Here is a 13319-nt window from a genome sequence, read left to right on the forward strand (position 1 = left end):
TGCTGGAGTATTTCGTCTACCACATTATGGGCAGCTTGATGTATCAACATAATATTCGTGTAAAAACACGAGGTGAAATCATATCCGTTTCATCTGAACATAATGCTTACCCTGATATAGATCTTATTGTCCATGTTTGCCACTCTAAATTGATAGTGATCCATGGAGGTTTTGATGCACATATCTTTATTGTAATATATACTGAACAAAAATGTAAACGCAACATGCAATAATTTCAATGATTTTACAGTTGATATAAGGAAATCAGACCATTAAAAATAAACGAGGCCCTAATCTATGGATTTCAGATGAGGGCAGGTGTGGGAGGGCAAAGGCCCACACTTAGCAGACAGGCCTAGTCAATCAGAATACGTTTTTCCCCACAAAGTGGATTTATTACAGAAATAAATACTCCTCAGCACCCCCTAGCAGTGGCCTTTTGCCCATGGCACAAGGTGCACCGTTGTAAGGATCATGCTGTTTAAGCAGCTTCTTGATATGCCACACCTGTCAGGTGGATGGACTATTTTGGCAAAGGAGAAATCTTCACTAACAGGGATGGAAACAAAATGAGAGAAATAAACTTTTTGTTCATATGGAACATTTCTGGGATCATTTATTTCAGCTCATGAAACCAGCACTTTACATGCTGTGTTTATATTTTTCTTCAGTATATAAAACATTCAGGCTCTGTGAGGCCAGGTGGTCAGACACACAGTTCCACATTGGAGCCGAGACTGAGGTACAAATCATCTTCTATCATAAATAACTACTCAATATTATTTGCAGATTTGTCAGTCAGAATTGACCCATTACAGGCTACATCAGTTTTGATGCTCTCAAACACTGTCACTGCTCAGGTGTGGAACTCTTGATGCAGTTTCCCTGGACGGACGAGGCGGTTTCCCTGGACGGACGAGGTGGTTTCCCTGGACGGACGAGGTGGTTTCCCTGGACGGACGAGGCGGTTTCCCTGGACGGACGAGGTGGTTTCCCTGGACGGACGAGGTGGTTTCCCTGGACGGACGAGGTGGTTTCCCTGGACGGACGAGGCGGTTTCCCTGGACGGACGAGGTGGTTTCCCTGGACGATGCAGCTTGCTGGCCATTAGCCAATCGGCGTTTCTCAACGAGATCATATCACGCCACAGCATCCAACTGGTAATTACCACCTTCCCACTCGATTGATTAACTGTGATCAACCCTATTGATCATGTCTGTAGAGGTGCTCCATCTGGAAACAGCTTACTGACTGATTAACTCTGATCAACCCTATTGATCATGTCTGTAGAGGTGCTCCATCTGGAAACAGCTTACTGACTGATTAACTGTGATCAACCCTATTGATCATGTCTGTAGAGGTGCTCCATCTGGAAACAGCTTACTGACTGATTAACTCTGATCAACCCTATTGATCATGTCTGTAGAGGTGCTCCATCTGGAAACAGCTTACTGATTGATTAACTCTGATCAACCCTATTGATCATGTCTGTAGAGGTGCTCCATCTGGAAACAGCTTACTGACTGATTAACTCTGATCAACCCTATTGATCATGTCTGTAGAGGTGCTCCATCTGGAAACAGCTTACTGACTGATTAACTCTGATCAACCCTATTGATCATGTCTGTAGAGGTGCTCCATCTGGAAACAGCTTACTGACTGATTAACTCTGATCAACCCTATTGATCATGTCTGTAGAGGTGCTCCACCTGGAAACAGCTTACTGATTGATTAACTCTGATCAACCCTATTGATCATGTCTGTAGAGGTGCTCCACCTGAAAACAGCTTACTGATTTGCTATACCTCCAACATCAAGTGGTCACACCTCCCTTGGAGAAGCCTGGTTCACGACGAGGTTAGTTGAAACAACGTGGCCCTCTCAACATCACCCCCTGTGAACTGAAACAACCACATCTTCTGCATGGATCATCAATTATAAAATATATCCTCTAAGGCCAAACAACAAGTAGAGATGGCAGAATATATTTCATGATAGAGGGGTGCCTTTGATGAACATGGGGATATTACACTCCAGGACCGGTCTGGCTCCATATTCCCTTTATAGTGCATATAGGGAGCCGTGTGGGAGCAATGCAACACAGTGCAGTAGGAGGCCTTGATGAAGACAGCCAGGTTAGTAGGGGAAGCACTGTCAGAAAGACACAATACAGTTCATTTACAACTGGTCATTATCAACAATAACAGAGCTTCAACCACCCAAAACTTTATTTGTACAGGGAGGAGGTAATGACGGCAACCGTGAGAACACATGGAACCTATAGAATGTGATGTCATCGTGGCATGGAACACCCAACATACAGCATCCTACAGGCCCACCGCTCCACAAGAGAGAGCGCTATCAGAATGTACACAAAGAACCCAGCTCTAGAAAATAAAAAGATTAACACATTTTTAAAAGGGAACAAAGTCTTCATTTTAACTGGGAATATTCAGTCTACAATATTTTAGAAATAATAATATACAAGTTGAGAATATTACATTTTGTTTTCCCTATTTTCTGTCTCAGTTTTCCCACTGTAGTTATTGCACTGGTGTTCCAGATATGAAGATGTCTCTTGGTAGTTGAAGTTCTAGGCCAAAACACAGGACAGAGGCAGCAGCCTGGCCAGGGTCTAACCAACACTTGGAACTCATAATAAATGTGATTCCCAAATGTCACTATTCCCTATATAGAGCAGTACTTCTGACCAGAGTCCTATGGGTAGTGCACTATATAGAGATAGGGTGGTATTTGAGACAGAGCCATAATGCAGCCCTCTGTTCACTTTCTGGTCATACTGTAGCAGAATCAATAGGTTGTCATGGTGACATTACAAGGTCAGGATCAATAGGAGCTTGTCGTTATCCTTCAGGACCCATATCCACAAAGTGTCCCAGAATAGGAGTGATGATCTACGATCAGTTGGGCTACTTAGGTTTAATGAGACCGCCAGCGATCCTAGACCGCCAGCGATCCTAGACCGCCAGCGATCCTAGACCGCCAGCGATCCTAGACCGCCAGCGATCCTAGACCGCCAGCGATCCTAGACCGCCAGCGATCCTAGACCGCCAGCGATCCTAGACCGCCAGCGATCCTAGACCGCCAGCGATCCTAGACCGCCAGCGATCCTAGACCGCCAGCGATCCTAGACCGCCACTGATCCTAGATTAACAGTGATGGACTGATGCTAGATCACTACTCTGAGATGTCATGATGAAACACTGTCAGAGGGCAGAAATAGAAAATGCTTCATGTGATGGGCTAGAGTTAGACTACAGACTAGCATCAGTTAACAGATACCTACATCCCATCTCAACGACAGTTCAACACAATTCATAATCAATAATCAGTACTATTGATTCCGATGTCCTGACTATGATGCAACACGAGTCCAAATAAACTGATAGAATTCCCAACGGAATCCAAGTCCGTCACCTCTCGTTCTCCCCATTAACGCCTGTACAACATTCTACAGTTTTAACTTAAAAACTAATTCAGCAAAGCTTTGACACACTGACAGTCTGTGAGCCGTTTCAGAGTATTGATAAATGCAGTCTTTCAGGTGGAGAGCAGGGTCAGGTGGGGACAGTGGAGTCCCTTTTGGGGTAAGACAGGTAGGGGAGAGTGGAGTCTGTTGGTCCTACCAGAGTAGGTAAGGGAGAGTGGGGTCTGTTGGTCCTACCAGAGTAGGTAAGGGAGAGTGGGGTCTGTTGGTCCTCCCAGAGTAGGTAAGGGAGAGTGGGGTCTGTTGGTCCTCCCAGAGTAGGTAAGGGAGAGTGGGGTCTCAGAGTAGGTAAGGGAGAGTGGGGTCTCAGAGTAGGTAAGGGAGAGTGGGGTCTCAAGAGTAGGTAAGGGAGAGTGGGGTCTGTTGGTCCTATCAGAGTAGGTAAGGGAGAGTGGGGTCTGTTGGTCCTCCCAGAGTAGGTAAGGGAGAGTGGGGTCTCAGATTAGGTAAGGGAGAGTGGGGTCTCAGATTAGGTAAGGGAGAGTGGGGTCTCAGATTAGGTAAGGGAGAGTGAGGTCTGTTGGTCCTATCAGAGTAGGTAAGGGAGAGTGGGGTCTTATTGGTCCTATCAGAGTAGGTAAGGGAGAGTGGGGTCTGTTGGTCCTCTCAGAGTAGGTAAGGGAGAGTGGGGTCTCAGAGTAGGTAAGGGAGAGTGGGGTCTCAGAGTAGGTAAGGGAGAGTGGGGTCTCAGAGTAGGTAAGGGAGAGTGGGGTCTCAGAGTAGGTAAGGGAGAGTGGGGTCTCAGAGTAGGTAAGGGAGAGTGGGGTCTCAGAGTAGGTAAGGGAGAGTGGGGTCTCAGAGTAGGTAAGGGAGAGTGGGGTCTCAGAGTAGGTAAGGGAGAGTGGGGTCTCAGAGTAGGTAAGGGAGAGTGGGGTCTCAGAGTAGGTAAGGGAGAGTGGGGTCTCAGAGTAGGTAAGGGAGAGTGGGGTCTGTTGGTCCTATCAGAGTAGGTAAGGGAGAGTGGGGTCTGTTGGTCCTCCCAGAGTAGGTAAGGGAGAGTGGGGTCTGTTGGTCCTACCAGAGTAGGTAAGGGAGAGTGGGGTCTATTGGTCCTCCCAGAGTAGGTAAGGGAGAGTGGGGTCTATTGGTCCTCCCAGAGTAGGTAAGGGACAGTGGGGTCTCAGAGTAGGTAAGGGAGAGTGGGGTCTGTTGGTCCTACCAGAGTAGGTAAGGGAGAGTGGGGTCTATTGGTCCTCCCAGAGTAGGTAAGGGAGAGTGGGGTCTCAGAGTAGGTAAGGGAGAGTGGGGTCTCAGAGTAGGTAAGGGAGAGTGGGGTCTGTTGGTCCTACCAGAGTAGGTAAGGGAGAGTGGGGTCTATTGGTCCTATCAGAGTACGTAAGGGAGAGTGGGGTCTATTGGTCCTCCCAGAGTAGGTAAGGGAGAGTGGGGTCTGTTGGTCCTACCAGAGTAGGTAAGGGAGAGTGGGGTCTATTGGTCCTATCAGAGTAGGTAAGGGAGAGTGGGGTCTATTGGTCCTCCCAGAGTAGGTAGGGGAGAGTGGGGTCTATTGGTCCTCCCAGAGTAGGTAAGGGAGAGTGGGGTCTATTGGTCCTATCCGAGTAGGTAAGGGAGAGTGGGGTCTATTGGTCCTCCCAGAGTAGGTAAGGGAGAGTGAGGTCTGTTGGTCCTATCAGAGTAGGTAAGGGAGAGTGGGGTCTAAGAGTAGGTAAGGGAGAGTGGGGTCTGTTGGTCCTACCAGAGTAGGTAAGGGAGAGTGGGGTCTCAGAGTAGGTAAGGGAGAGTGGGGTCTATTGGTCCTCCCAGAGTAGGTAAGGGAGAGTGGGGTCTATTGGTCCTATCAGAGTAGGTAAGGGAGAGTGAGGTCTGTTGGTCCTATCAGAGTAGGCAAGGGAGAGTGGGGTCTGTTGGCCAATGGGACAGTGGCATCTCTCATGTCTCTTACTACACTATGAGGACACCACCTTCCTTCTGTCTCCGTCTCGTCTGTCTGTCCAAACACCAGCATGTCAGTTGGATAAAAGTCAGTGATGTCTTAAGAATGAAAACATGAACAATGTAAATGGTCTGACTAGGAGAAAGGCCTGCAGAACTGACACGTTGTTATATACTGTCTGCCTGGAGCACCGCTGACCCCTGACCTCCAGCTCTCCAGGTTAGACCACACTCTCCCGGTTAGCAGACACCAACACGGCCCTGCGGCAGATAGGACAGGTGGAGTTCTCAGACAGCCAGCGGTCGATACAGTGAACATGGTATTCATGAGAACAAGGCAACTTCCTCAACTTGTTCCCCTCAGCATACTCTGTGATACACACACTGCAGGTCTTCAGAGCATCACTCTCCCCAAAGTTCCTGGTGGAGAGGTTGTCGATCTGCTCCTTGGTGAGTCCTCTGGGCTGTTCCTCATCCTCATCATTCAGGAGGAAGAAGTGAGCAAGGCGGAGGAAGGGTAGCGACCCTGGTTCCTCCAGACTGATGGGGGCACGGGGGCGACCTCGCCCCTCCCTGGGGGTGCCCCCGACCCCTAAACCTATCCCTGGGGCCAGACCTACACCAACCCCCTCTTCTCCCTCCTCTGTCCTTGCCTCCCCGGCTCCTCCCACACTAGGCCCACCCACTGAGACAGGAGGCTCCGCCCCCTCCGCCATGCCGGCTACTCCCACGTCGGGAGTGTTGAGCGCCTCTGCCAGGTCGGCAGCGCCAGTGGGGTTACCACCGCCACGGTTTGAGTCCGAGGAGTCAGAGTCCGAGTCCATGAAGTAGCTGAGCTCTCCGAAGCCGGTCATGATCTGTCGTATCATGGTCTGCAGAGCCATGGAGGTGGCCTCTCCCAACCCTGCATCACTGATCCTCCTGATGGGGATCCTGATGGTGCTGACGTACGTCCGAACACCCGCACGCTCGGACCGGGAGAAGGTCCTGCGGAACCCCCCCCTCTCACTCTCGTACAGGAAGGTGTTGTTGGAGTTCTGGGAGCGTGAGCGGGTTCTGTTAGCAATGCTGTCCCTCTGGCGGTACTCACCTGGACGAACACGACGCACCTGCAGGTCCAGCATGATGGTGGGGGGACGTCGTCCTGCTGCTCCCTCCCCGCCCGCGACCTCTCCCTCCTGGGGTGGGGTGGTAACGGGCTCTGGGGTGTTCCCAGACCCTGTTCCGGCTGACTGGACATCGTACTCTGCAGTGCTTTGCCGGGACAGAACATGCTGTCGAGTCCGTGAGCTTCCCTCTGCGGGGGCCTGGGGGGCAGGGTGGGGGGCTGTGTGAAGGGGCGGCATTGGGCACGTGGCGGGGGAGGCCGTCCAGTCGGTCCAGGGTGAGAGGGGAACGGCTCCGTGTGGTGCGAGCCCTGGTCCGGCGCTGCTCGGGGCTACGGCTGCGGGCTCGTCTCTGGCCCCGTCGGGGAGGCTCCTCAGAGGGCGGGCTGGGGGGGGCGGGGGCCGGGGTGGCCTGCACCAGGGGACTGGCTGGTCTGGAGACAGGAGGGGTGGCGGTGACAGGGCTGGGCGGCTGTGGGACTACCTCTACTACTAACTCTGGGACCATTTCAGCTTCTACTTCAGCCTCTGGCTCCATCTCCGCTTCTGGTTCTACTATGACAGCCATCTCCTCCACAACTGGTTCCTCCAGCACCTCTCCTGTCTCCATGGGCACCTCGGCCCCTGCCCCAGCCCCTGCCCCAGCCCCTGCCCCAGCCCCTGCCTCAGCCCCTGCCTCAGCCCCTGCCTCAGCCCCTGCCTCAGCCCCTGCCTCAGCCCCTGCCTCAGCCCCTGCCTCAGCCCCTGCCTCAGCCCCTGCCTCAGCCCCTGCCTCAGTCCCTGCCTCAGTCCCTGCCTGGACCTCCACTCCGACCACTGCCTCAGTCCCTGCCTGGACCTCCACTCCGACCACTGCCTCAGTCCCTGCCTGGACCTCCACTCCGACCACTGCCTCCACCCCATCGCCAGGTGCTTCTGCTGGGCCTTCCTCCTGAGCCTCCCCCTCGGCGCGGGCCTGCTGCTCGGCCAGGTTACGGTTAACGTTGATTTCCAGACTGAACCGGAAGTCTCCGCTGTTTGGGTTGGTCCGGCTCACCGCCCGCCATGACTGGTTGCCTCGGTGACCACTGCGGGTGGTGTTGCCTGTCCGCCTGACGGTGTTCAGCCAATCCAAGAGGGTGTCGCCGTTAGACGGGTCCTCTGGACCTTCCACCGGTTCTGTCAGTTCTAATAGAAGACAGAACATATCAACATTATAGAGACGGTTCTAATAGAACAGAGAGAACGCGTCAACATTCTAAATGGAACAGAGAACGTGTCAACATTCTAAATGGAACAGAGAGAACGCGTCAACATTCTAAATGGAACAGAGAGAACGTGTCAACGTTCAACATTTCACCATTAAAGAAAACGTTTTTAAAAGCAGCCAACTTTTAATTTCTGCATGAAAGACAATGAAAAGTACAGAGGAGCCTTACCTCCTGTAGCTTCTCCAGTCTCACTGGTGTTGATGCTAGGCTGCTGCTGCTCTGGTCCATCCTTAATCTGCTGCAGCCGACTCAACAACTCCTCTGCTGTGATCTCACCTAGGAGGGATGAAACTACAACTCAGTACACCGACACTGGCTCTACTGCCTTCATTTACGACTGGAAAAACACTAGTATTTGCCCATAAAGCTGTAGTTTGTCTCCTGGTTACACAGCAACAGGACAGTACTGAGAACCACCAGACTTACCAGGACAGGCCCTGTCCTCTCACTGCTCTCCAGGGGAAATACTGCCCACCTCCCACTCCACTGGCCTGATGTGGTATCTTCAGTTGTCCGCAGGCTTTGGTTTTCCAGCACATCATAAGAAAAACTCAACCTGAGACAACGACCTTAGATAGCCAATCTAAAAACCTGACTGAAAAAGTCATTCAACCCACAGTCTGCAATAGAAAAATAAGGACTACATGAAACAGAAAGTGAAGACGTCTAACTTTTCTATGAGATTGAAAATCCATCTCTACACTGCTCTGTTAAGGTTGTTGTCTAATGAGGCTGTTGTCTAATGAGGTGTGTTACAGGTTTATAACAGGTGTTACTACAGGTGTATTAAAGGAGAGTCAGTTACCTGGGGTACCCAGCAGGTTGTTGTCTCTCATCAGCCGGTAGTCTGCCTCACTCAGGTTGTTGACAAACTGGTAGAAGGCCTCCTCCCGGTCTAGCCGGTCCAGTTGCCGCCTGCGCTGGGCCTCTGGTTGGTCACTGGCGCCTGGCTCGGAACTGTCGGAGCCCTCCATCGGGTGTCGAAGGGAGAGAAGCTGGAGATAAACGCTGTCTGTCTTTGAGTCCCCACGATCCAGCTGCTAGGGATAAGCAAATATATTTTAACATTTAAAATGTTTTAGCTATTGTCAAAAAGTGCTTTTACAGTAGCCCGGCCTAGACACCAAAGAGCAAGCAGGAAGGACTCCTCATCATCTTTTACAGTAGCCCGGCCTAGACACCAAAGAGCAAGCAGGAAGGACTCCTCATCTTTTACAGTAGCCCGGCCTAGACACCAAAGAGCAAGCAGGAAGGACTCCTCATCATCTTTTACAGTAGCCCGGCCTAGACACCAAAGAGCAAGCAGGAAGGACTCCTCATCATCTTTTACAGTAGCCCGGCCTAGACACCAAAGAGCAAGCAGGAAGGACTCCTCATCATCTTTTACAGTAGCCCGGCCTAGACACCAAAGAGCAAGCAGGAAGGACTCCTCATCATCTTTTACAGTAGCCCGGCCTAGACACCAAAGAGCAAGCAGGAAGGACTCCTCATCATCTTTTACAGTAGCCCGGCCTAGACACCAAAGAGCAAGCAGGAAGGACTCATCATCTTTTACAGTAGCCCGGCCTAGACACCAAAGAGCAAGCAGGAAGGACTCCTCATCTTCTACAGTAGCCCGGCCTAGACACCAAAGCACAATTAAGGCAGAAGCAAGAGCACAAGAGCCGGGAAAACATCCCTAGAAGGAAGAAACCTCGAGAGGAAGCAGGCTCAGAGAAGTGTGCCATCGCCATCCTCTTCTCGCTGTACCGGGTCGACAATAGAAATGCCCAGCTGCATCTTCAATACACTGACACAGCAAAGGGTCAGCAGAGCTAACAGACTGGCTGGGTAGTGGTGGGGAAGGCCACAGACAGGAGACTGTCAGCAGACCTAACAGACTGGCTGGGTAGTGGTGGGGAAGGCCACAGACAGGAGACTGTCAGCAGACAGACTGGCTGGGTAGTGGTGGGGAAGGCCACAGACAGGAGACTGTCAGCAGAGCTAACATACTGGCTGGGTAGTGGTGGGGAAGGCCACAGACAGGAGACCGTCAGCAGAGCTAACAGACTGGCTGGGTAGTGGTGGGGAAGGCCACAGACAGGAGACTGTCAGCAGACCTAACAGACTGGCTGGGTAGTGGTGGGGAAGGCCACAGACAGGAGACTGTCAGCAGATTCTAATAACATTGAATATTTTTGATGTTATTGTTATACAAGGCAAACAGAGCTAGTCACCCCTAAATTGCATTCATCAACAAATAGAATTAGACCGATTAGCTTATTAGCTACCAAGTTAGCTAGCGTTCAGTAAACTGCTGTTAACGTAATGAGGACATTTCAGACATCAACGAAAAAGATTGATGGCTCGGTGATCATCCTTTACTCCGATGTAACAACATGTCACATCCCTTAAAAGTCTAATTTAAAACAGAGTTCCTTGTTTTGATTACAAATCAGCAGTCAGTCAGACTAAAGTCGAGAAAAACAAAATGGAATCATCTGGCGAGCTAACAATTAGCATGCTAACTAGCTTAGCAGAAAATGGCACAACTCCGTTAGCTAGTTACATCCCAACATTTACCATTTAAAAGCCAAAGCTAGATAACAATATACTAACGATATAATTATTTTATGATTTTAAGTTGTGACCATAGCAAACATTTCAAGTTGCCAAGACTAAATAGTTAGTTAACCCAAGATAAACATTTGGCTAACGACAAACTTTTACATTTGCAGTCATTTGTGGAATTAGCAAGCTAACATTAGTTATCTCTTGTGGTGTATTTTGTGTAAACACAGACATCCACTTACACCAAAAATGATGATTATGCCACCCGCTATAGAAAAACAAACCTTGCCGTTTGTAGCTGGCGCAAAACGGGGTAGTTTAGTTAGTAAATAAATAAAAAACCTCGAAACAATGTTAACTACCGCTACATGACATCGGGAATAAGGAAGACAGACATATTTTCACCAACACGAAACTAAGCCGGTAAAGGTTAGAAATAACGTTGGCTGCCTCGCTAGTGAACATGGTCCCTTTTCAAAACATCTGTTTTTAATACTAATACTGTTATCCAACTAAACGTTATAATCCGTGTTACTCAGTTAGTTGATGAAACAACATCTTCCGACGCCGCTGCGACCGAACTAATAACAGGTTGACGAGACACTTTATATTTCACGACGAGTTAACAACATTTAAATGGGTCATCCTTTTTACAGTACCTGTCTTGTATTTATGTCGTTATTCCTTATTTTTTTGGACTTTCGTAGTTTTATTCTAACCAATGCGCTTAACTATTTGGGCCTCAGGATTCCATCTTCTCAGGGATTTACCGGAAACTGGGGGAGAATGAGACGGAAGTAGGAGGTTTGTTTTTGGTCTGTACTTTGACTGCAGCGCTGCGTAGTGGTGAGAGGTGGAATTCACAAAAACAGATTCATGCAACATTATTTTTACATTTCATTTTATTTAACCTTTATTTAACTAGGCAAGTCAGTTAAGAACAAATTCTTATTTACAATGACGGTCTACCAAAAGGCAAAAATGCCTCCTGCGGGGACGGGGGCCTGGGATTAAAAATAAAAACAATATAAATATAGGACAAAACACACATCACAACAAGAGAGACACCACTACAAAAAGAGAGACCTAAGACAACAACATATCAAGGTAGCAACACATGACAACACAGCATGGTAGCAACACATGACAACACAGCATGGCAGCAGCACAAAACATGGTACGAACATTATTGAGCACAGAGAGCAGCACAAAGGGCAATAAGTTAGAGACAACAATACATCACACAAAGCAGCCACAACTATCAGTAAGAGTGTCCATGATTGAGTCTTTGAACGAAGAGATTGAGATAAAACTGTCCAGTTTGAGTGTCGGTTGCAGCTCGTTCCAGTCGCTCGCTGCAGTGAACTGAAAAGACGAGGGACCCAGGGATGTGTGTGCTTTGGGGACCTTTAACAGAATGTGACTGGCAGAACGGGTGTTGTATGTGGAGGATGAGGGCTGCAGTAGATATCTCAGATAGGGGGGAGTGAACAGGTGTTGTATGTGGAGGATGAGGGCTGCAGTAGATATCTCAGATAGGGAGGAGTGAACAGGTGTTGTATGTGGAGGATGAGGGCTGCAGTAGGTATCTCAGATAGGGGGAGTGAGGCCTAAGAGGGTTTTATAAATAAGCATCAACCAGTGGGTCTTGCGACGGGTATACAGAGATGACCAGTTTACAGAGGAGTATAGAGTGCAGTGATGTATGAGGAGCATTGGTGGCAAATCTGGTAAAGAACATCTAGCCGCTTGAGTGCCGATCTATACATTTTGTCTCTGTAATCTAGCATGGGTAGGATGGTCATCTGAATCAGGGTTAGTTTGGCAGCTGGGGTGAAAGAGGAGCGATTACGATAGAGGAAACCAAGTCTAGATTTAACTTTAGCCTGCAGCTTTGATATGTGCTGAGAGAAGGACAGTGTACCATCTAGTCATACTCCCAAGTACTTGTATGAGGTAACTACCTCAAGCTCTAAACCCTCAGAGGTAGTAATCAGACCTGTGGGGAGAGGGCCATTCTTCTTACCAAACCACAGGACCTTTGTTTTGGAGGTGTTCAGAACAACGTTAAGGCAGAGAAAGCTTGTTGGACACTAAGACACTAAGCTTTGTTGAAGAGCATTTAACACAAAATCCAGGGAGCGGCCAGCTGAGTATAAGACATGTATCATCTGCATATAAATGGATGAGAGAGCTTCCTACTGCCTGAGCTATATTGTTGATGTAAACTGAAAAGAGCTTGGGGCCTAGGATCGAGCTTTGGGGTACTCCCTTGGTGACAGGCAGTGGCTGAGACAGCAGATGTTCTGACTTTATACACTGCACTCTTTGAGAGAAGTAGTTCAAACCAGGCCAAAGACCCCTCAGAGACACCAATACTACTTAGCCGGCTTAGCAGGCCAGGGAGAGAGGGGGGAGTGTGGTGGAGGTACCTGTACCAGACAGGCCAGGGAGAGAGGGGTGAGTGTGGTGGAGGTACCTGTACAGACAGGGGGAGACAGGCCAAGGAGAGAGGGGTGAGTGTGGTGAAGGTACCTGTACCAGACAGGCCAGGGAGAGAGGGGGGAGTGTGGTGGAGGTACCTGTACCAGACAGGCCAGGGAGAGAGGGGGGACTGTGGTGGAGGTACCTGTACCAGACAGGCCAGGGAGAGAGGGGGACTGTGGTGGAGGTACCTGTACCAGACAGGACAGGGAGAGAGGGGTGAGTGTGGTGGAGGTACCTGTACCAGACAGGACAGGGAGAGAGGGGGAGTGTGGTGGAGGTACCTGTACAAGACAGGCCAGGGAGAGAGGGGGAGTGTGGTGGAGGTACCTGTACCAGACAGGCCAGGGAGAGAGGGGGACTGTGGTGGAGGTACCTGTACCAGACAGGACAGGGAGAGAGGGGGAGTGTGGTGGAGGTACCTGTACCAGACAGGGGAGACAGACCAGGGAGAGAGGGGGAGTGTGGTGGAGGTACCTGTACCAGACAGGGGGAGACAGACCAGGGAGAGAGGGGGAGTGTGGTGGA

The 13319-nt window shown here is 49.9% G+C and overlaps 1 protein-coding gene across 1 annotated transcript; it reads right to left on the reverse strand.

Moving 5' to 3' along the window:
- Positions 1-2210: 2210 nt before the first annotated feature.
- Positions 2211-11089, reverse strand: rlim (ring finger protein, LIM domain interacting). The gene is given in 5 exon segments (XM_046296264.1): positions 2211-6549; positions 6551-7674; positions 7926-8033; positions 8563-8794; positions 10967-11089. Coding segments are annotated over 4 exon segments (2328 nt in total). The 5' UTR covers positions 8732-8794; positions 10967-11089; the 3' UTR covers positions 2211-5622.
- Between the last annotated feature and the right edge of the window lie 2230 nt (positions 11090-13319).

The sequence above is a fragment of the Oncorhynchus gorbuscha genome, linkage group LG13 (genome assembly GCF_021184085.1).
Source record: "Oncorhynchus gorbuscha isolate QuinsamMale2020 ecotype Even-year linkage group LG13, OgorEven_v1.0, whole genome shotgun sequence".
In the NCBI taxonomy this organism is placed as follows: domain Eukaryota; kingdom Metazoa; phylum Chordata; class Actinopteri; order Salmoniformes; family Salmonidae; genus Oncorhynchus; species Oncorhynchus gorbuscha.